The sequence below is a fragment of the Heterodontus francisci genome, chromosome 5, assembly GCF_036365525.1.
Source record: "Heterodontus francisci isolate sHetFra1 chromosome 5, sHetFra1.hap1, whole genome shotgun sequence".
NCBI lineage: Eukaryota > Metazoa > Chordata > Chondrichthyes > Heterodontiformes > Heterodontidae > Heterodontus > Heterodontus francisci.
In genome coordinates this window covers 6293420-6316061 of record NC_090375.1, presented here as the reverse complement: position 1 = coordinate 6316061, position 22642 = coordinate 6293420, and the positions used below count along the sequence as shown (strand labels likewise).

Here is a 22642-nt window from a genome sequence, read left to right as displayed (position 1 = left end):
TAGCTAGCAGTGGGAGAGCCTCGGAACCGGAGCCAAGAGAACTCGTACTGGAATTCAGAATTAAGAGAGGGGAGAATAAGAAGAGGACAAGTCTACCAAGCTATCCTTGTTACTTGCATTGAATTAGAAACATAGAATCTTGCAGCATAGTAATTACAAACCAATCCCTGTGATGGCGGGCTTGTCTTATGAGGAGAGATTGCAGAAACTGGGCCTGCATTCTCCAGAGTTTCAAAGAATGAGAGGTGAAACTTAGCAAATTCTTACAGGGCTCGACAGGGTAGATGTGGAGAGGATGTTTCCTCTGGCCGGTGAGTCTAGAACCAGGGGACACAGTCTCAGAATAAGGGACAGGCCATTTAAGACTGAGATGAGGAGGAATTTCTTTACTCAGTGGGTGGTGAATCTGTAGAATTCTTTACCCCAGAGGGCTGTGGAAGCTCAATTATTGAGCATGTTCAAGACAGAAATTAATAGATTTCTAAATACTAACGATATCAAAGGATATGGGAATAGTGGGGAAAGTGGAGTAGAGATAGATGATCAGCCATGATCTGTTTGAATGGCAGAGCAGGCTCGACAGGCTGAATGGCCTTCTCCTATTTCCTGTGATCCTACCCAGACTGCTTGGTGCCATCAGTCCATGTTCTTTTTTCATTTGTTCAAAGAATATTGGTGTTGCTGGCCAGGCCACCATTTACTACCCATCCCTGATTGCCCTTGAGAACATGGTGGTGAGCTGCCTTCTTGAACCGCTGCAGTCCATGTGGGGTAGGTACACCCACAGTGCTGTTGGGAGCGAGTTCCAGGCTTTAGACCCCAGCAATGATGAAGGAATGGTGATATAGTTCCAAGTCAGGCTAGTGTGCTACTTTAGAGGGGAATTTGGAGGTGATGATGTTCCTATGCGCCTGCTACTCCTGCTCTTCTAGGTGGTAGAGGTCGCAGGTTTATCTTCCACACGAGAGGTATCCTAATCCCATGCACTTGCCTTGTTCCCATATCCCTGTTCTTCAATGTTGATATGGTATCTGCTTCATTCATGAAATGAAGTAATGTATTCCACAAGCTCACAACCCTCTGTAGAAAAGAGTTTCTCTTTTTGTTTTTAATTCATTCTCAGGATGTGGCCATCATTGGTAAGACTGGCATTTTTTTTATTGTGCTTCCCTAACAACTGAGTAGCTTACTGGGCTACTTCAGCGGGCAGTTAGGAGTCAACCTCACTGGTATGAGACTGAAGTCATATGTAGACCTATATCCAGGCCCGTAGGCCCAGACCGGGTAAGGTTTATCAACCAGTTGGGTTTTTACACCAGTCCAACAGCTTGGTCACTTTTACTGCTACCAGCTTTTTATCTCATCATTTATAGAAAAGCTAATTTCAACTTCTCTGACTTGCCACAGAGAGATTTGAGCTCATGTTCATGGGATTACTAGTCCAGTAGCATAACCAGTACATACATCGAGGGCTGAAGGGCCTGTACTGCGCTGTTATGTTCTATGTTCTATTACTGTACCAATGTTCAAAGTGTTTCTTCTGCTCTCACTCCCAAATCTCAAACATTTAATCTCTAGGTCAAGTCGGCATAAGGAGGGAGGAAGTGTTGGGTATTCTAAAAGGCATTAAGGTGGACAAGTCCCCAGGTCCGGATGGGATCTATCCCAGGTTACTGAGGGAAGCGAGAGAGGAAATAGCTGGGGCCTTAACAGATATCTTTGCAGCATCCTTAAACACGGGTGAGGTCCCGGAGGACTGGAGAATTGCTAATGTTGTCCCCTTGTTTAAGAAGGGTAGCAGGGATAATCCAGGTAATTATAGACCGGTGAGCCTGATATCAGTGGTAGGGAAGCTGCTGGAGAAGATACTGAGGGATAGGATCTATTCCCATTTGGAAGAAAATGGGCTTATCAGTGATAGGCAACATGGTTTTGTGCAGGGAAGGTCATGTCTTACCAACTTAATAGAATTCTTTGAGGAAGTGACAAAGTTGATTGATGAGGGAAGGGCTGTCGATGTCATATACATGGACTTCAGTAAGGCGTTTGATAAGGTTCCCCATGGCAGGCTGTTGGAGAAAGTGAAGGCGCATGGGATCCAAGGGGTACTAGTTAGATGGATAAAGAACTGGCTGGGCAACAGGAGACAGAGAGTAGCAGTAGAAGGGAGTTTCTCAAAATGGAGACGTGTGACCAGTGGTGTTCCACAGGGATCCGTGCTGGGACCACTGTTGTTTGTGATATACATTAATGATTTGGAGGAAAGTATAGGTGGACTGATTAGCAAGTTTGCAGACGACACTAAGATTGGTGGAGTAGCAGATAGTGAAGGGGACTGTCAGAGAATACAGCAGAATATAGATAGATTGGAGAGTTGGGCAGAGAAATGGCAGATGGAGTTCAATCAGGGCAAATGCGAGGTGATGCATTTTGGAAGATCCAATTCAAGAGTGAACTATACAGTAAATGGAAAAGTCCTGGGGAAAATTGATGTCCAGAGAGATTTGGGTGTTCAGGTCCATTGTTCCCTGAAGGTGGCAACGCAGGTAAATAGAGTGGTCAAAAAGGCATACGGCATGCTTTCCTTCATCGGATGGGGTATTGAGTACAAGAGTTGGCAGGTCATGTTACAGTTGTATAGGACTTTGGTTCGGCCACATTTGGAATACTGCGTGCAGTTCTGGTCGCCACATTACCAAAAGGATGTGGATGCTTTGGAGAGGGTGCAGAGGAGGTTCACCAGGATGTTGCCTGGTATGGAGGGCGCTAGCTATGAAGAGAGGTTGAGTAGATTAGGATTATTTTCATTAGAAAGACGGAGGTTGAGGGGGGACCTGATTGAGGTGTACAAAATCATGAGAGGTATCGACAGGGTGGATAGCAAGAGGCTTTTTCCCAGAGTGGGGGATTCAATTACTAGAGGACATGAGTTCAAAGTGAGAGGGGAAAAGTTTAGGGGGGATATGCGTGGAAAGTTCTTTACGCAGAGGGTGGTGGGTGCCTGGAACGCGTTGCCAGCGGAGGTGGTAGATGCGGGCACGATGGCGTCTTTTAAGATGTATCTAGACAGATACATGAATGGGCAGGAAGGAAAGAGATACAGACCCTTAGAAAATAGGCGACATGTTTAGATAGAGGATCTGGATCGGCGCAGGCTTGGAGGGCCGAAGGGCCTGTTCCTGTGCTGTAATTTTCTTTGTTCTTTGTTTATCTGTACCCCCTCTTCCCAGATCCCTCAATCATTGGGCAGGGTCTGTTTAGGAGAGTGTAGGCTGTTCAGTGTAATGCCAATAGACGACCGTCTGTCTGACATATGCAGACACCCATATCTGTGCAATGAGCCTCAGCAACCGACTAATAAATTATAGCTTTCAAGAGGCAGGCACATTTTCGGTTTGCGCTACAGACTAGAAGGGGCAGGGTGCAGTTTCGAGTTCTTGCCCAGTTAACTCACCTAAAAGCAACAGGAGGAGGCCATTCAGCCCTTGAGTCTGTTCCACCATTCAGTTTATTTATGACTGATCTGTATCTCGGTTTCATCTACCTGCCTTAATACCCTTATCCAAAATAAATCTTATCAATCACAGTTTTGAAATTTTCAGTTGCTCCCAGTCTCAACAACTTTTGGGGGGCAAGAGTTCTAGATTTCCATTATCCTTTGTGTGAAGAAGTGCTTCCTAACATCACCCCTAAATGGCCCAGCTCTAAATTTGTTTTGGACTCACCCACCAGTGGAAATAATTTCTCTGCATCTACCCTATCAAATTCTTTAATCATCTTAAACCCTCAATTAGATATTTTAAACTAAGCTACAACTCTGGTGGGAGTTGTCTATAGTAGATACTGATGTAGCAAGGGGATGACTAAATATTGAGATCAGAAATGTTTTTTAAATTATTTCATGGAATGTGGGCATCCCTGGCAAGGCCAGCATTTGTTGCCCATCCCTAATTGGCCTTGGCAATTGAGTGGCTTGCTAGGCCATTTCAGGGGGCAGTTGATGGCATTGCTGTAGGTCTGGAGTCACATGGAGGCCAGACCAGGTAAGGATGGCAGATTTCCTTCCCCAAAGGACTTTCGTGAACCAGATGGGTTTTTATGACAATCGATGACAGTTTCATGGCACCATTACTGAGACTAGCTTTCAGTTCCAGATTTTTCAAATTAATTAATTGAAAAGTGGTTGTAATGGGAGATTTTAATTTTCACAGACTGGGAGATGCAGAAAACTCAGTTATTAAAGGCAGTGAATTTCTAGAATGTATTTGGGACAGTTTTCTGAAACATGATGTTTTAGCAACGATAAGGGAACAGGCCTTTCTGGATTTAGTGATAAATCCAAGGACATAGACACATCAAGTGAGTGGGTAAAATTGTGGCAGTTGAAGTCCAATGTGGGGAAGTGCAAGGTCACTTTTGATGTGAGGAAGACAAACCGGGATACTTTCTTACTGGTGAGAGATTATGAATAGTGGAGGATCAAAGTGATTTAGGTGGCCATGTACGCAGATCACTAGAAGCTAGTGGACTGGTACAAAAAATAATGAAAAAGGCGAATGGAATATTGGCCTTTAACTCAAAGGGACTGCAATTCAAAAGTAAGGAAGTGATGCTGGACTTGTACAGAGCCCTGGTCAGGCCCCATCTGGAGTACTGCACTCAGTTACGAGTACCACATCTGGAGTACTGCACTCAGTTACGGGTACCACATCTGGAGTACTGCATTCAGTTACGGGTACCACATCTGGAGTACTGCACTCAGTTACGGGTACCACATCTGGAGTACTGCACTCAGTTACGGGTACCACATCTGGAGTACTGCACTCAGTTACGGGTACCACATCTGGAGTACTGCACTCAGTTACGGGTACCACATCTGGAGTACTGCACTCAGTTACGGGTACCACATCTGGAGTACTGCATTCAGTTACGGGCACCACATCTGGAGTACTGCGTTCCGTTACGGGTACCACATCTGGAGTACTGCGTTCAGTTACGGGTACCACATCTGGAGTACTGCATTCAGTTACGGGTACCACATCTGGAGTACTGCGTTCAGTTACGGGTACCACATCTGGAGTACTGCGTTCAGTTACGGGCACCACATCTGGAGTACTGCGTTCAGTTACGGGTACCACATCTGGAGTACTGCGTTCAGTTACGGGCACCACATCTGGAGTACTGCGTTCAGTTACGGGTACCACATCTGGAGTACTGCGTTCAGTTACGGGTACCACATCTGGAGTACTGCATTCAGTTACGGGTACCACATCTGGAGTACTGCGTTCAGTTACGGGTACCACATCTGGAGTACTGCATTTAGTTACGGGTACTGCGTTCAGTTACGGGCACCACATCTGGAGTACTGCGTTCAGTTACGGGTACCACATCTCAGGAGAACTAAATTGTGCTTGGATGGGGTAAAGTGCAAAGTCACCAGAATGATATCAGGGCTTAAAAGGTTAAATTGTTGACAGGTTGCGTAGTTTCGAAGATTGAGATTGTGGCTCATATCAGTTGAAATGATTAAGAGTTTTGATAGTTTCCTTGTATTCTATTTCCTCTGGTCGGGAGAGACCAGAATAAGAGGATACATTCTTAAAATTAGAGGTAGGCTGTTGAGGAGCAAAATCAGGAAGCACATTTTCCACACAGAGTAGTGGAACTGCAGAACTCTTACCCCAAAAGACTGAATGCAGGGGGTGTTGGGTTTCAATTGAAGTTTTGATTATAAGAAATAGGAGCAGGAGTAGGTAATTCTGTACCTTGAGCTTGCTGCTCCATTCAATAAGATCATGGCTGATCTGATTGTGGCCTAAACTCCACTTTTCTGCCGTCCCCCATAACCCCTCATTCTAAACTCCAATGGGTATAGGCCCAACCTGCTCAAACCTTTCCTCATAAGACAGCCTCTTCATCCCAGAAATCAGCCTAGTGAAGCTTCTCTGAGCTGCTTCCACTGCAAATATATCCTTCTTTAAATGAGGAGACTCAGTCCTCTAGGTGCAGTCTCACCAATGCCCTGTACAGTCGTAGCAAAACTTTTATACTCCATCCCCATTGCAATAAAAGCCAACATTCCATTTGATTTCCTAATTACTTTCTGTACCTGCTGCATGCTGACTTTTTGTGATTCATGTACAAAGACACCCAGATCCCTTTGTACCGCAGCATTCTGCAGTCTTTCTCCATGTAAATAATATTCAGCTTTTCTCTTCCACATTTTCCCACATTATATTCCATCTGCCAGATTTTTGCCCACTCACTTAACCTATCTATATCTCTTTGGGAACACTTTGTGTCCTCCTCACAACTTACTTTCCGACCTATCTTTGTATTGTCCACAAATTTGGCTACAACATACTTGGTCCCTTCAACTAAGTCATTCATATGAATTGTTAATAGTTGAGGCCCCAGCACTGATCCCTGTGGCACTCCATTAGTTAATTTTCCTACCTGAAAATGCCCTATTTATAACGACTTTCAGTTTCCTGTTGGTTAGCCAAGCCTCTATCCATGCTAATATATCACCTCCATCACAATGAGCTCTTATCTTGTGCTGTAATCTTTTATGTGGCACCTTATCGAATGCTTTTTGGAAATCCAGATACACGACATCTGCTGATTCCCCTTAATCCACCCTGCTTGTTACATACTCAAAGAACTCGAATAAATTTATCAAACACAAAGACTGAGATAGATTTTTGTTGGCAAGGGTTTCAAGGGATGTGCTGCAAAACAGGTAAATGAATTTGAGGCAAAAGCAAAATACTGCAGATGAACATAAGAATGTAATAAATAGGAGGCCATTCGGCCCCTCGAGCCTGCCCCGCCATTTAATAAGATCATGGCTGATCTGTGGCCTTAATTCCACTTTCCTGCCTGTCCTAGAGTTATACAGCACAGCAACAGGCCCTTCGGCCCATCATTTCCGTGCCGGCAATCAAGCACCTATCTATTCTAAACCCATTTTCCAGCACTTGGCCCGTAGCCTTGTATGCTATGGCGTTTCAAGTGCTCATCTAAATACTTCTTAAATGTTGTGAGGGTTCCTGCCTCTACCACCTCTTCAGGCAGTGTGTTCCAGATTCCAACCACCCTCTGTGTGAAACAATTTTTCCTCAAATCCCCTCTAAACCTCTTGCCCCTTACCTTAAATCTATGCCCCCTGGTTATTGACACCTCCGCCAAGGTAAAAAGTCTCTTCCTATCTACCCTATCTCTGCCCCTCCTAACTTTGTACACCTCAATCAGGTCCCCCCTCAGCCTTCTCTGCTCTAAGGAAAACAACCCTAGCAATAAATTTTGTCAATCAAAAATTTGTCTAAAAGGTCATTGACCTGAAACGTTAACTCTGCTTTTTCTTTCCACAGATGTTGCCTGACCTGCTGAATATTTCCAGCATTTTCAGTTTTTGTTTGAGATACTGATGAACCATGATCTAATAGAATCATGGGCCAGGATCAAGGATCTGAATGACCTGCTCCTGTCCCCAGCTAACATGCAGCAATTTAGTGGTGCTGGGTGGAGCAGTGGAGTTTCTCCATAGGCTGAAGAGCTGGTGGACAAAATACTGCAGCACCTATAGCACTGCCTCTGATCGGAGACATTCCAGCGTAACGAGTTGATGCCGGCTATTTCCATTGTAAATATGGACCTAATAAATTGTAATAGGAAAGGTCGATAGTAAAGTGAGGAGGAAGTGATGGATTTTGTTTCTCTTGGTTTCTCTAGGTTATGCTGTCCCAAAGACATTCACTGAATTTGCGTGAAAAGGAAAAAGGTTAAAAAGCGACGTCTTTAGATACGTCCTCGTTGCTACATCGAATCCAACACAATGGACTTGCCGGTTTCACCAGAGATTCACATTGTTGTTCAGGGTGTAAGTATCCACAACCCTTCTTCCAATGTAAATGACTGATGTACATTCGCTAGGGAGCTGATCATTTTCAGAAATGTTTGAGGGAGGCGGCTGGTGGGAGAGTTATATTAATTCCGAAGGAGTATGAAATAACGACCCAGAAATTGCTGGAAAAATAATGGTGAATTACCTGTGCTCCCTGTTATTAGTTTACAAAATACCCAGCGAGGAGGAGATAAGCCAAGAGTTCTGATGCTCCAAAAATTACTGGATGATTTGCACCATGAGTGTCCCTGTTGAAATTCATTGCACGCCATGAAATTGTTGGATTTACGCCGTTAATACAAATAAATCTTATTGCAGCCTTTTAGTGCTGGTAGTTCATGTTGCAAAGAACCTTTTCATGATGTTATTTATGGCCCTGACATACGATTCAACCTTGGAGGCCCAAAATGGAAAGAGCTGAAGCTATGAAATCTCACTCCAGAAGGTAGTGAATTGTTCCAAGAGTTTTTAAAAAAACTTTTTATGTGTTTTGGCAGTATTTTTGTGTCAGTCTTGCCATTCATGGTGCCACAATCTTTTTCGTGATGCAAAGCTCTTGTGACACTTGTGCATATTAGGTAGATTTCTCATACAATGTACGGCATAGGAGCAGGAGAAGGCCATTTTGCTCCTCCAGCCTGTTCCGTCATTCAGTGAAATCATGTTTGATCCCCAATCTAACTCCATATACATGCCTTTGCTGCACATCTCTTAAGACCTTTGATTAACAAAAAACTATCAATCTTAGATTTAAAATTAACAATTTCTCTAGTATCAATTGCTGTTTTCGGAAGAGAGTTCCAAACTTCTGCCTCCCTTTGCGTGTAATTTATTTCAGAAAATAATTTTGCTATACAGTATATGAGTAAGATGACTTAGGACCTGGGGTTCCCCAAGCGCTCCTGCTCTGAGGGTTTTCCTCACCTCATGTCTGGGTCAGTTGTAGACTACTTGATTGAGATTGATCTCTGTAATAAGTCACCAACTCCATTATCATTGTATCATGTGATCACCAGGATGGTGGTAGGTAAACTAGCAATTTGTATGAAAGTTGTTGCACTGATCATAATTGTTCTGTACCTAACGGTTCAAGAATTTTGTACAGGCTGGACCTTGAGAGCTCCTGGGACACCATTGTAACTCATGGAGCCGTGTAGCTGGCCTCTCAACACACTTGGAAAATAAAGGGTGTGCCCTTGCCCCTCACCCCAACCCCTGCCCCACTCCACCCCTCACCCCCTCCACCCCACAATCCTGCCTATATCCTAACTTGAATTAAGTCCTATTTACCTATCACCCCTATCCTCCCCGACCTACGTTGACTCCTGGCACCAGCAGTGCCTCAAATTTAAAATGCTCATCCTTGTGTTCAAATCGCTCCATGACCTCGCCCTTCCCTATGTCTATAATTCCCCTCCGAGATCTCTGAACTGCTCCAAATCTGGCCTCTTTCACATTCCCGATTTACGTCACTCACTATTGGTGGCTGTGCCTTCAACTGCTGGGTCCGAAGTTCTGGAATTTTCTCCCTAAACCTCGCCACCTCTTTCTCTCTTCCTTTAAGATACTCCTTGAAATCCATCTTTTAGACCAAGTTTTTAGTCATCTGTCTTAACATCTCCTTATGTGACTCGGTGTCGTTTCTTGTCTGATAATCCACTGTGGGACATTTTACTGTGTTAAGGGCATTGTATAAATACAAGTTGTTGATTTATTTAAGTGGGGTGTTGAGTTAATTTAAAGAAGTCATAAATATATGATAGAAATGTTGGGAGCATGTTGAGACAGAATGGAGATGAATTTTATGGGCAGCACATGCTAATGCAATGGATTCAAGCAACACCTACAATTTCAAGGCATCACTTCTGTCTTAAATCAGCTCTGTAAACTTGAGACACCTTTTCAGAAAATGTGTGATTTTTGTTGGCTAAGGGTATTAGGAATTGCAAAACCAAGGTGGGTAAATGGAATTGAGTTAGAGGTCAACCATGATCTGATTGAATTGGGGAACATACTCAAGTGGCTGAACAGTCTCCTCCTGGTCCTATGTTCCGAAATGTTTTACAGCTGTCAGTATCGAGAGGGAAGCTCCTTAAGATAAGAGGGACTGATGGCCTTGAATTTACAATGTCTTCTTGAATGACTGACTGTGATAACAGTGAACTTTTGATGGCAGATTCTTTGTGAAGTAGTTTCTTTCAGCATTTCACTTTTTCATTCATTTGTGAAGCTTTTGCATTTTATATGTTCAACTGCTCAAACATTTCCATGCGTTTCCTGTTGAAATTTTACAATAGTAAGAGGTTGCGCAGGCAGGCAGCCCATGCCCTTTAAATGATTATCACAGTTTCTTTTAGTGTCATGAGTGGCTCAGTCATAGTCCTCTGGTGTCTGAGTCAGAATGTTGTGCGTTCAGTCCCATTTCACACATAGGCTGATATTCCAGGGCAGGACTGAGAGAGACAGTAAACTGTAATAAGTTTTCCCTGCACCAGAAGCAGCATCACATATTTTGTCAACCATGGCTCAGATGGTAGCACCCTCACCTGTGCGTTTAGGTCCTGCTCCAGAGACTTAAACCCATAATCCAGGTTGATAGTCCCAGTGCAGTACTGAGGGAATGCTGCACTGTCAGAGTTGTCATCTTTCTGATGAGCAGTTAAACCAAGGCCTTATCTGCTTTCTCAGTTGGACGTAATAGTCCTCTGGCACTATTTGAAGAACAGGGAGTTCTCCCCACAGTCCTGGTCAATATATATTCCTCAACCAACATTAATAAAACAGATTATTTGGTCGTTATCACATTGCTGCTTGCAGGATCTTGCTATACGCTAAATGGTTGCCACATTTCCTACATTACATCAGTGGCTGTTGTTACGAGTGCTTCCATTTTCTTTGTTCAATTTTTTTTTGCGTACTTGAGTTTTAAAACGGAGAAGGATTTCATAGATGCTGGAACTTTTTTTTGTAAGAGGTCATTAGAAGGTCTTTTGGACTGAGCTTGTAAACAACAGTTACTGGAAGAATCTAGGAGTGCTAAAGACAAATCCTTACTGGAAGGCACCTGTCTTCAGATAATTACCCAGCAGGGTTTTTTTTTGACTTGGGGAAAGATGTTTACAAAGAAGTGACAGAGCAAGATTTATAGGGATCAGGAGGCTTGACTCTTGTGATGTTGTTTCTGGTTTCACCTTGGACAGTGAGTTGGGGTGTGAACAGTGTTAAAAAAGACAGTTGGAGAAAACTTGCCAAGGGAGCAAACCCCAACTCAGCTTGTTCCATCTCTTTAAGAAGTGCTGAGAAGCAAGTGTAAGAAACTGCCTGAAACCTCTGTTGCTGCATTTTTCCTGGAAAGCCAGCCCAATCTGATATTCAGCATCGCCTGACAAGAACTGTTCTAGGAAGATCCCAGTGACAGCCATTACGCGTATTTAGGACAGCAGACCAAAACAAAGGACATCTGAAATCTTTCCATATCTTTTTTTTCCTTCAAGAATTGTCAAGTATTTGGCCAAAGTATTCTTTTTGGAATAGAGCTCTAAAGAGTAAATCTTTATTTTTTTCGATGAACTGATGTATGTGTATGTGTGTCTCTAAGATAAAAAAGGAACTTTTATATTTCAGTCTGTGTTAATGCTTTACATCGTTCTTGGTCAAGACTTGTTTTATAATAAACTGATAATTTTGTTGTTTGTTAAAGAAACCTGGTTGGTGTATTTTATTCTGGGATAAAAATAGAGTCTATGATTGACTGTATCGGTAACTAGAGAAGTGGAACTAGAAAACCAGTGCACTGCTCCCACCTCGGTCTTAACACTTTACTTCCAGATGTACTTAATTGGCCGTAAAGCACTTTGGGATGTCCTGAGGTTGTGAAAGGCGCTACAGAAATGCAAGCCTTTCTTTTGTATAACAGCGATGCTGTGTTTTAACAATCCGATGGATGACGTACCTTGAGGCTTCATCGTCCTTCAGAGCTGAGACCTTCCTACTTTGTAGGTTACTGTCAGCCACTGAACCTTCAGGTGCATGAGAAGGTGACTGTGCCCCTCCCCCTGTTTCTGCAAGGACTTTTGTTGCTCAGGAACAGCTGTTTGCTCACTTAGTGCTGTTAAGGGCATCTTCTGCAAATATTTGCAGTGTGGTGCAGGTGTAGGTTTTGCTGGAGCTGCGTCTTGTTAATGGGTATCCCGTGGTGTGGGATGTTGCACCATGTCCTTAAATAAATGGGGACGTTATCGGTCATTAGTAACTTGACATAACAAAGCAGCCCGTTCCAGGGACGGGAGGGTTTGTCAGGTTAAATCTCTGGTGATAAAAGCGGTTATCACAAAAAGCTATTATTTGTGATTTTGAGAGGAATTGGTAGCAATGTTCCGACCACCTTCAGCTCATAGAGCCCGGGCACGCGCTGCTAACGGATATTTCAGAGCCAGCTACTAACAGCAGTCATCTCTCAGCATGAGCGAGGTAAAGGCCATCTCATCCTCATTCGGTTATTAAAAGAGAACAAATGTCTTGAGTTAAAATACATATATTTATATGCACAATCTGAGTCTAGGTCGTATCTAGCTAAAAGATATGTTGAGGTGTTGGACTGTAACTGTGTCCAGTTCACGGGACCACACTTCAGCAAGGATGTGAAGGCATTGGAGAGGATGCAGAAAAGATTCACGAGAATGGCTCCAGGGATGAAAGACTTCAGTTATGTGGATAGATTAGAGCAGTTGGGCCTGTTCTCCTTAGAGAAGAGAAGATTAAGAGGAGATTTGATAGATGCGTTCAAAATTATGAGGGGTCTAGACGGAGTAGATAGGGAGAAACTGTTCCCATTGGCGGAAGGATTGGGAACCAGAGGGCACGGATTTAAGGTGATTGCCAAAATAAGCAGCGGTGACATAAGGAAAAACATTTTTATGCAGCGAGTTAGGACAATGTAGGTGTAGAATCGGGGAGGGGGATTGTAATATACTTGAACAAATTAGCATTGAAATGGAGGACGTATTAGCTGTTTTAGCGGGCTTAAAAGTGGATAAATCCCCAGGCCCAGCTGAGATGTATCCCAGGCTGTTACCTGAGGCAAGGGAGGAGATAGCAGGGGCTCTGACACAAATTTTCAAATCCTCTCTGGCCACAGGAGAGGTACCTGAGGACTGGAGGACAGCGAATGTGGTGCCATTATTCAAGAAGGGTAGCAGGGATAAACCAGGTAATTACAGGCCGGTGAGTCTAAAATCAGTGGTTGAGAAACTATTGGAAAAAATTTCTGAGAGACAGGATTAATCTCCACTTGGAGAGGCAGGGATTAATGAGGGATAGTCAGCTTGGCTTTGTCAGGGGGAGATCATGTCTAACAAACTTGATTGAATTTTTTGAGGAGGTGACTAGATGTGTAGATGAGGGTAAAGTAGTTGATGTAGTCTACATGGACTTCAGTCAGGCTTTTGTTAAGGTCCCACATGGGAGATTGGTTAAGAAGGTAAGAGCCCATAGGATCCAGGGCAATTTGGCAAAGTGGATCCAAATTTGGCTTAGTGGCAGGAAACAGAGGGTAATGGTCGAGGGTTGTTTTTTCGAGTGGAAGCCTGTGACCAGAGGTGTACCACAGGGATCGGTGCTGGTACCCTTGCTGTTTGTAGTGTACATTAATGATTTAGACGTGAATATAGGAGGTATGATCAGTAAGTTCGCAGATGACACAAAAATTGGTGGTGTCGTAAATAGTGAGGAGGAAATCCTTAGATTACAGAATGTTATAGATGGGCTGGTAAGATGGGCAGAACAGTGGCAAATGGAATTAAATCCTGAGAAGTGTGAGGTGATGAATTTTGGGAGGACTAACAAGGCAAGGGAAGATACAATCGGTGGTAGGACCCTAGGAAGTACAGAGGGTCAGAGGGACCTTGGGGTACTTGTCCATAGATCACTGAAGGCAGCAGCACAGGTAGATAAGGTGGTTAGGAAGGTATATGGGATAATTGCCTTTATTAGCCAAGGCACAGAATATAAGAGCAGGGTGGTTATGATGGAGCTGTATAAAACGCTAGTTAGGCCACAGCTGGAGTACTGTGTACAGTTCTGGGCACCACACTATAGGAAGGATGTGATTGCACTGGAGAGGGTGCAGAGGAGATTCACCAGGATGTTGCCTGGGCTGGAGCATTTCAGCTATGAAGAGAGACTGGATAGGCTCGGGCTGTTTTCCTTAGAGCAGAGCAGGCTGAGGGGGGAAACCTGATTGAGGTCGTACAGCACAGAAACGGACCCTTCTCCCACTGTGTCCACGCTGGCCGTCAAGCCTATCTATTCTAATACCATTTTCCAGCACTTGGCCCGTAGCCTTGTATGCTTTGGCGTTTCAAGTGCTCATCTAAATACTTTTTAAATGTTGTGAGGGTTCCTGCCTCTACCACCGCTTCAGGCAGTGTGTTGCACATTCCAACCAACGTCTGCGTGAAATTTTTTTTCCTCAAATCCCCTCGAAACCTCCTGCCCCTTACCTTAAATCTATGCCCCCTGGTTATTGACACCTCCACTAAGGGCAAAAGTTTATTCCTATCTACCCGATCTCTGCCCCTCATAATTTTGTATAACTCAATGAGGTCCCCCCTCAGCCTTCTCTGCTCGAAGGAAAACAACCCTAGCCTAGTATGCAAAATTATGAGGGGCATAGATAGGGTAGATAGGAAGAAACGTTTTCCCTTAGCGGAGGTGTTAATAACCAGGGGGCATAGATTTAAGGTAAGGGGTAGGAGGTCTAGAGGGAATTTGAAGGAAAAATGTTTTCACCCAGAGGGTGGTTGGAATCTGGAACGCACTGCCTGAAAGGGTGGTAGAGGCAGGAACCCTCACGACATTTAAGAAATATTTAGATGAGCACTTGAAACGCCAAAGCATACAAGGCTACGTGCCAAGTGCTGGAAAATGGGATTAGAATAGATAGGTGCTTGATGGCCGGCATTGACACGGTGGGCTGAAGGGCCTGTTGCTGTGCTGTATAACTCTTGGACTGTATGTGGTTAGGATCTGGAATGCACTGCCTGAAAGTGTGGTGGAGCCAGATTCAATTGTGGCTTTCAAAAGGGAATTGGGCAAATTTCTGAAGAGAAAAATTTGGCAGGGCCACAAGGAAAAGGTCGGCGAGTGGAACTCGGGGAGTTGCTTTTGCAAACAGCCAGCACGGACATGACGGGCTGAATGACCTTCTGTAATGTAGCTCTTCTATGATTCTATGTAAGAGATCCCCCAGCACTGTTCAGAGAAACACATGGTTCTCTCTGGTGTCCCACAACATCACTAAAACCAGAGTATTTAGTCATTGTAACATAGGCTGTTGCATTTCCTACATTACAATAGTGCCGATACTTCTAAAGTGCTTTATTAGCTCTGAAGCTTGGGATATCCTGAGGTGGAGAACGGCACTACATAAATGCAAGTCGTTTTTTGGGGGATTTTGTTGTGCACTTCGAGTTTTTGATTGTACATGCGGCACTTTAGGATATTTCTGAGAGGTGGAATATTGTGGTCTGGCCAAATGTGTGCGAGTGATGACCATTGAGAGGTTCAATTTGTGCCGTGAAGTTCTCTGAGGTTAAATGGAGTGTTAATTAGACGCTCAGCTCACTTTCGTGGTGCATTGGCTCCAGTGGGAACCATCTCCAATCTCCAGGAGGGCAAGTTAAAACCAAAAAAATGAAACTACAGGGTAGAAGTGATGTTGAAGAAAGAAAGACTCATTACGTAGTGATTGTTTCATGTTACCTCACACTTAAAAGTCTTTATCGATTGTTGTTAGTCGAGAAATATTCGACATTGATACAGCAAGATCCCATCAGCTGCAGTCCAGGACATGGTCAGCTAATCTGCTATCGTTTCCTCTACTGCTGCTGCTTGAGTCATTCACTTTCAAGCCGCAGCTGCTGTTACTCAAGGTCAGCATTTATTGCCCATCTCTGGTTGGTTTTCGAAAGGTGGCAATGGACCGAGATAGCAGTTTGATAGAAGTATGTGTCTTGCTGGGTCACTTCATAGAAACATAGAAAAATAAGAGCAGGAATAGGCCATTCGGCCCTTTGAGCCTGCTCCGCCATTCAATACGATCATGGCTGTTCATCCAAACTCAGTACCTTGTTCCCACTTTCTCCCCATATCCCTTGATCCCATTAACCCTAAGAACTATATCTAACTCTTTCTTTCTTGAATGTATTTAATGATTTGGCCTCAACTGCTTTCTGTGGTAGAGAATTCCACAGGTTCACCACTCTCTGGGTGAAGAAATCCCTCCTCATCTCAGTCCTAACGGCTTACCCCTTATCCTTAGACTGTGACCCCTGATCCTGGACTCCCACGTCATCGGGAACATCCTTCCTGCATCGAGTCCTGTCCAGTCCTGTTAGAATTTTGTAGGTTTCTATGAGATCCCCTCTCATTCTTCTAAACTCTAGTGAATACAAGCCTAATCGACCCAATCTCTCCTCATACGTCAGTCCTGCCATCCCAGGAATCAGTCTGGTGAACCTTCGTGGCACTCCCTCCTAGCAAGAACATCCTTCCTCAGATAAGGAGACCAAAACTGCACACAATACTCCAGATGTGGTCTCATTAAGGCCTTGTATAATTGCAGCAAGAGATCCTTGCTCCTGTACTTGAATCCTCTCGCTATGAAGGCCAACATACCATCTACTATTTCTAGGGCCACTTCCTTAAATACTCTGGGATGTAGATTATCAGGCTCTGGGGATTTATCGGCCTTCAATCCCATCAATTTCCCTAACACCATTTCCCTACTGATACTGATTTCATACAGTTCCTCCTTCTCATTAGACCCTATGTTCCCCAACATTTCTGGGAGGTAATTTGTGTCCTCCTTTGTGAAGACATTTCTTTGTTCCCTATTATAAATTCCCCCGTTTCTGACTGTAAGGGACCCACATTTGTCTTCACTAATCTTTTTCTTTTCACATATCTATAGAAGCTTTTTACAGTCAGTTCTCTGCAAGCTTACTCTCATACTCTATTTTCCCCTTCTTAATCAATCCCTTTGTCCTCCTTTGTTGAATTCTAACCTGCTCCCAATCCTCAGGTTTGCTGCTTGTTCTGGCCATTTTATATTTCTCCTCCTTGGATCTAATACTATCCCTAATTTCTTTTGTAAGCCACAGTTGAGCCACCCTTGCTGTTTTATTTTTGCACCAGACAGGAATAAACAATTATTGTAATTCATCCAGCGGTCTTTAAATGCGAGCCATCACCTATCCACTGTCAACCCTTTAAGTAACGTTCCCCAATCTATCATAGCCAACTCGCGCCTCATACCTTCATCGTCCCTTTACTTAGATTCAGGACCCTAGTCTCGGAATCAACTCTCTCACTCTCCATCTTAATGAAGAATTCCATCATGTTATGGTCGCTCTTCCCCAAGGGACCCTGCACAACAAGATTGTTAACTAATCCTTTCTCATTGCACAATACCCAGTCGAGGATGGCCTGTTCTCTAGTTGGTTCCTCAACGTGTTGGTCCAAAAAACCATCACGTATGTACTCCAGGAATTCCTCTTCTACAGTATTTGGCTAATTTGGTTTGCCCAATCTATATGTAGATTAAGGTCACCCATAATTACAGTTGTACCCTTACTGCATGCATCTCTAATTTCCTGTTTAATACCATCCTCTACATCACCACTGCTGTTTGGAGGTCTATATACAACCCCCACCAATGTTTTCTGCCCCTTAGTGTTTCTTAGCTCCACCCATACAGATTCCACATCAGGATTCTCTGAGCTAATATCCTTCCTCACTATTGTATTGATTTCCTCTTTTACTAACAACGTTACTGCAGCTCCTTTCCCTTTTTGCCTGTCCTTCCGAAATATTGAATACTTTTGGATGTTCAGTTCCCATCCTTGGTCCCCCTGCAGCCATGTCTCTGTAATCGCAACAATATCATATCCGTTTACATCTGTTTGCGCGGTTAATTCACCTACCTTATTGTGAATACTCCGCGCATTGAGACACAATGCCTTTAGGCTTGTCTTTTTAACATTCTTACTCATCTTAGCATTATTTCACAGTATGGCCCGATTTGTTTCTTGCCCTTGATTTCTCTGCCTTCCAATTTTGCCTTTTTCTTTTCTATCTTTCGTTTCTATCCGTATTTCCTCCTCCTCAGTCTCCCTGCTCAGGTTCCTATCCCCCTGCCATTCTAGTTTAAATTCAGAGGGCAGTTTAAGAGTCAATCATATTGGTGTGTGACTAGAGTCACACATGACCAGACTGGGTAAAGACGTCAGGTTTCAAATCCCTCCGTGACCTCACCCTCTGCATTCCTCCAGCTCTGGCCTCTCTGCATCCCGGAATTCCTCGAGCCACCATTGGCAGCTGTGCCTTCAGCTGTCTAAAGTCTAATATGTGGAATTCACTCCCTAAATCTCTCGGCCACTCCACTTTGTCTCCTCGTTTAAGATGCTTTTTAAAGCCCACCTCTGACCAAGCTTTTAGTCACCGTCCTAATTTAGTTGTGTGTCAACTAAACTATTAAGCTCTTATGAAGTGATTGGGAGATTTGCCTACATTAAAGGCGCTGTTTAAATGCAAATTGTCGTTGTAAAGGACAAATTAATGAACCAGTTGTGTTTTTATGACAGTCAAATAGCTTCATGGTCACTATTAGTAATCCCAGTGAGTAAACCTTTCTGGGTTTGACCGGGATGTATGTGTCTGTCATCAGCGTGAGAGATTGGTGTTGTTGACTGTGCTTTGATGCTGTAATCCTGTAAATCGCTCCACCGTTGGTGGCCCTGCCTTCAGTTGCCTGGGCCCTGACATCTGGAATTCCCTCCCTAAACTTCTCCACCTCTCTAGTTCGCTTTCTTCCCTTTAAGACATTCCTTAAAATCTACCTCTTTGACCAAGCTTTTGATCACCTGACCCTAATATCTCCTTTTGTGGCTCAGTGCCATACCTAGTTTTATAATCCGCCTGTTAAGCGTCTTGAGATGTTTTATTATGTTAAAGGTGCGATATAAATCTACGGTTATTCTTGTAATCTGAGAAGGTGTTGGGTGGGACAATCTCTCAACATGGGTCAGGATTAAATGAACAAGAAGATTTCAAAAAGCACATAATGGTACAGATTCGGGGAATACGAAACAAACAGAAAGTGCTGGAAGCCCTCGGCACGTCAAACTCACAATAAATGAACAGAGGGTAAAGGTTAACCTTGCAGATTTCGTTAGAGCTGGTAGATGTTGAACTTGAATTCAGTTTTATAAATCTGTGAATAAAAATCTGGTATGAAGCTATTGGGTTGTTGTAAATGCCCAACTCATTCACTAACAGGGTACAGTAACATACTGAATATGTTACTGGACTAGTAATAGAACATGGAACAGTACAGCACAGTGCAGGCCCTTTGGCCCACGATATTGTGCCGGCCCTTTAACCTACTCTAAGATCTAACTAACTACCTACCCTTCATTCTACTATCATCCATGTACCTATCCAAGAGTCGCTTAAATGCCCCTAATGTATCTGCTTCTTCTACCACCGCTGGCAGCGCATTCCACGCACCCAACACTCTCTGTGTAAAGAACCTACCTCTGACATCTCCCAGAAACCTTCCTCCAATCACCTTAAAATTATGCTCCCTGGTGATAGCCCTTTCCACCCTGGGAAAAAGTCTCTGGCTATCCACTCTATCTATGCCTCTAATCATCTTGTACCCCTCTATCAAGTCACCTCTCATCCTTCTTCGCTCCAATGAGAAAAGCCCTAGCTCCCTCAATCTTTCTTCGTAGGACATGCCCTCCAGTCCAGGCAGCATCCTGGTAAATCTCCTCTGCACCCTCTCTAAAGCTTCCACATCCTTCCTATAATGAGGCGACCAGAACTGAACACAATATTCCAAGTGTGGTCGAACCAGGGCCTTATAGAGCTGCAGCATAACCTCGCGGCTCTTAAACTCAATCCCCCTGTTAATGAAAGCCAACACACCATACGCCTTCTTAACAACCCTGTCAACTTGGGTGGCAACTTTGAGCGATCTATGGACATGGACCCCAAGATCCCTCTGTTCCTCCACACTACCAAGAATCCTGTCTTTCAGCCTGTATTCCGCATTCAAATTCAACCTTCCAAAATGAATCACTTCACACTTTTCCAGGTTGAACTCCATCTGCCACTTCTCAGCCCAGCTCTGCATCCTGTCAATGTCCCGTTGCAACCGACAACAGCCTTCCACACTATCCACAACTCCAGCAACCTTCATGTCATCGGCAAACTTGCTAACCCAGCCTTCCACTTCCTCATCCAAGTCATTTATAAAAATCACGAAGAGCAGAGGTCCCAGAACAGATCCTTGCGGAACACCACTGGTCACCGAGCTCCATGCTGAATACTTTCCATCTACTACCACCCTCTGACTTCTATGGGCCAGCCAATTTTGTATCCAGACAGCCAACTTTCCCTGAATCCCATGCCTCCTTACTTTCTGAATGAGCCTACCATGGGGAACCTTATCAAACGCCTTGCTAAAATCCATATACACCACATCCACTGCTCTTCCTTCATCAATGTGTTTTGTCACATCTTCAAAGAATTCAATAAGGCTTGTGAGGCATGACCTGCCCCTCACAAAGCCATGCTGACTGTCTCTAATCAAACCATGCTTTTCCAAATAATCATAAATCCTGTCTCCCAGAATCCTCTCCAATAATTTGCCCACTACCGACGTAATACTGACTGGTCTATAATTCCCAGGGTTATCCCTATTCCCTTTCTTGAACAAGGGAACAGCATTTGCCACCCTCCAATCATCTGGTACTACTCCAGTGGACAGTGAATACGCAAAGATCATCGCCAAAGGCGCAGCAATCTCTTCCCTCGCTTCCTGTAATATCCTTGGGTACATCCTGTCTGGCCCCGGGGACTTATCTGTCCTCATATCATTCAAAATTTCCAGCACATCCTCCCTCTTAACCTCATCCTGTTCGAGCATATCAGCCTGTTCCACGCTGTCCTCACAAACGACCAGGTCCCCCTCACTAGTGAATACTGAAGCAAAGTATTCATTTAGGACCTTCCCTACCTCCTCCGACTCCAGGCACAAGTTCCCTCCACTATCCCTGATCGGCCCTACCCTCACTCTGGCCATCCTCTTGTTCCTCACATAAGTGTAGAACGCCTTGGGATTTTCCTTAATCCTACCCGCCAAGACTTTTTCATGTCCCCTTCTAGCTCTCCTAAGTCCATTCTTCAGTTCCTTCCTGGCTACCTTGTAACCCTCTAGAGCCCTGTCTGATCCTTGCTTCCTCAACCTTAAGTAAGAACAAAGAACAAAGAAAATTACAGCACAGGAACAGGCCCTTCGGCCCTCCAAGCCTGCGCCGATCCAGATCCTCTATCTAAACATGTCGCCTATTTTCTAAGGGTCTGTATCTCTTTACTTCCTGCCCATTCATGTATCTGTCTAGATACATCTTAAAAGACGCTATCGTGCCCGCGTCTACCACCTCCGCTGGCAACACGTTCCAGGCACCCACCACCCTCTGTGTAAAGAACTTTCCACGCATATCCCCCCTAAACCTTTCCCCTCTCCTTTTCTTCCTCTTGACTAGCTGTTCCACATCTCTTGTCATCCAAGGTTCCTTCACCCTACCATCCCTTCCCTGCCTCATTGGGACAAACCTATCCAGCAGTCGCAGCAAGTGCTCCCTAAACAACCTCCACATTTCTGTTGTGCATTTCCCTGAGAAGATCTGTTCCCAATTTATGCTCCCCAGTTCCTGCCTAATAGAATTGTAATTCCCCCTCCCCCAATTAAATATTTTCCCATCCCATCTGCTCCTGTCCCTCTCAATGATTATAGTAAAGGTCAGGGAGTTGTGATCACTATCACCGAAATGCTCTCCCACCGAGAGATCTGCCACCTGGCCTGGTTCGTTGCCAAGCACCAAGTCCAACATAGCCTCCCCTCTAGTCGGCCTATCTACATATTGAGTCAGGAAACCTTCCTGGACACACCTGACAAAAACTGCTCCATCCAAACTATTTGCACTAAGGAGGTTCCAATCAATATTGGGGAAGTTGAAGTCACCCATGACAACAACCCTGTTACTTCTGCACCTTTCCAAAATCTGCCTCCCAATCTGTTCCTCCATGTCTCTGTTGCTATTGGGGGGTCGATAGAAAACTCCCAACAAAGTGACTGCTCCTTTCCTGTTTCTGACTTCTACCCATAAAGACTCAGTACACAAACCGTCCTCGACAACCTCCCTTTCTGCAGCTGTGATACTATCCCTGATTAACAATGCCACTCCCCCACCTCTTTTACCTCCCTCCCTATTCCTTTTGAAACATCTAAATCTTGGAACATCCAACATCCATTCCTGCCCCTGTGATAGCCACGTCTCCGTAATGGCCACAACATCATAGCTCCAAGTAATGATCCATGCTCTAAGTTCATCACCCTTATTCCTGACACTTCTTGCGTTAAAATAGACACACTTCAACCCATCATACTGGCTGCAACTTTACCCTGTCAACTGTCTAACCTTCCTGACAGACTCTCTGCACTCGGTATCTGCCTGTTCAACAGCTACCCCATCCACTGATCCGTGGCTCTGGTTCCCATCCCCCTGCCAAACTAGTTTAAACCCTCCCGAAGAGCTCTAGCAAACCTCCCGCCCAGGATATTGGTGCCCCTCCAGTTCAGATGCAACCCGTCCTTGCACAGGTCCC

The 22642-nt window shown here is 44.3% G+C and overlaps 1 protein-coding gene across 9 annotated transcripts in view; it reads left to right on the top strand.

The window, feature by feature from the left end:
- The window catches only part of LOC137369700 (anion exchange protein 2-like), a 405213-nt gene that overhangs the window by 128656 nt on the left and 253915 nt on the right, over positions 1-22642 (top strand). For all 9 annotated transcript variants that reach the window (XM_068031052.1, XM_068031042.1, XM_068031050.1 and 6 more), the window contains exon 2: positions 7735-7882. In XM_068031052.1, coding sequence (XP_067887153.1) covers positions 7838-7882 — 45 coding nt within the window. In that variant the 5' untranslated portion in view covers positions 7735-7837. The remainder of the gene's footprint in view (positions 1-7734; positions 7883-22642) is intronic.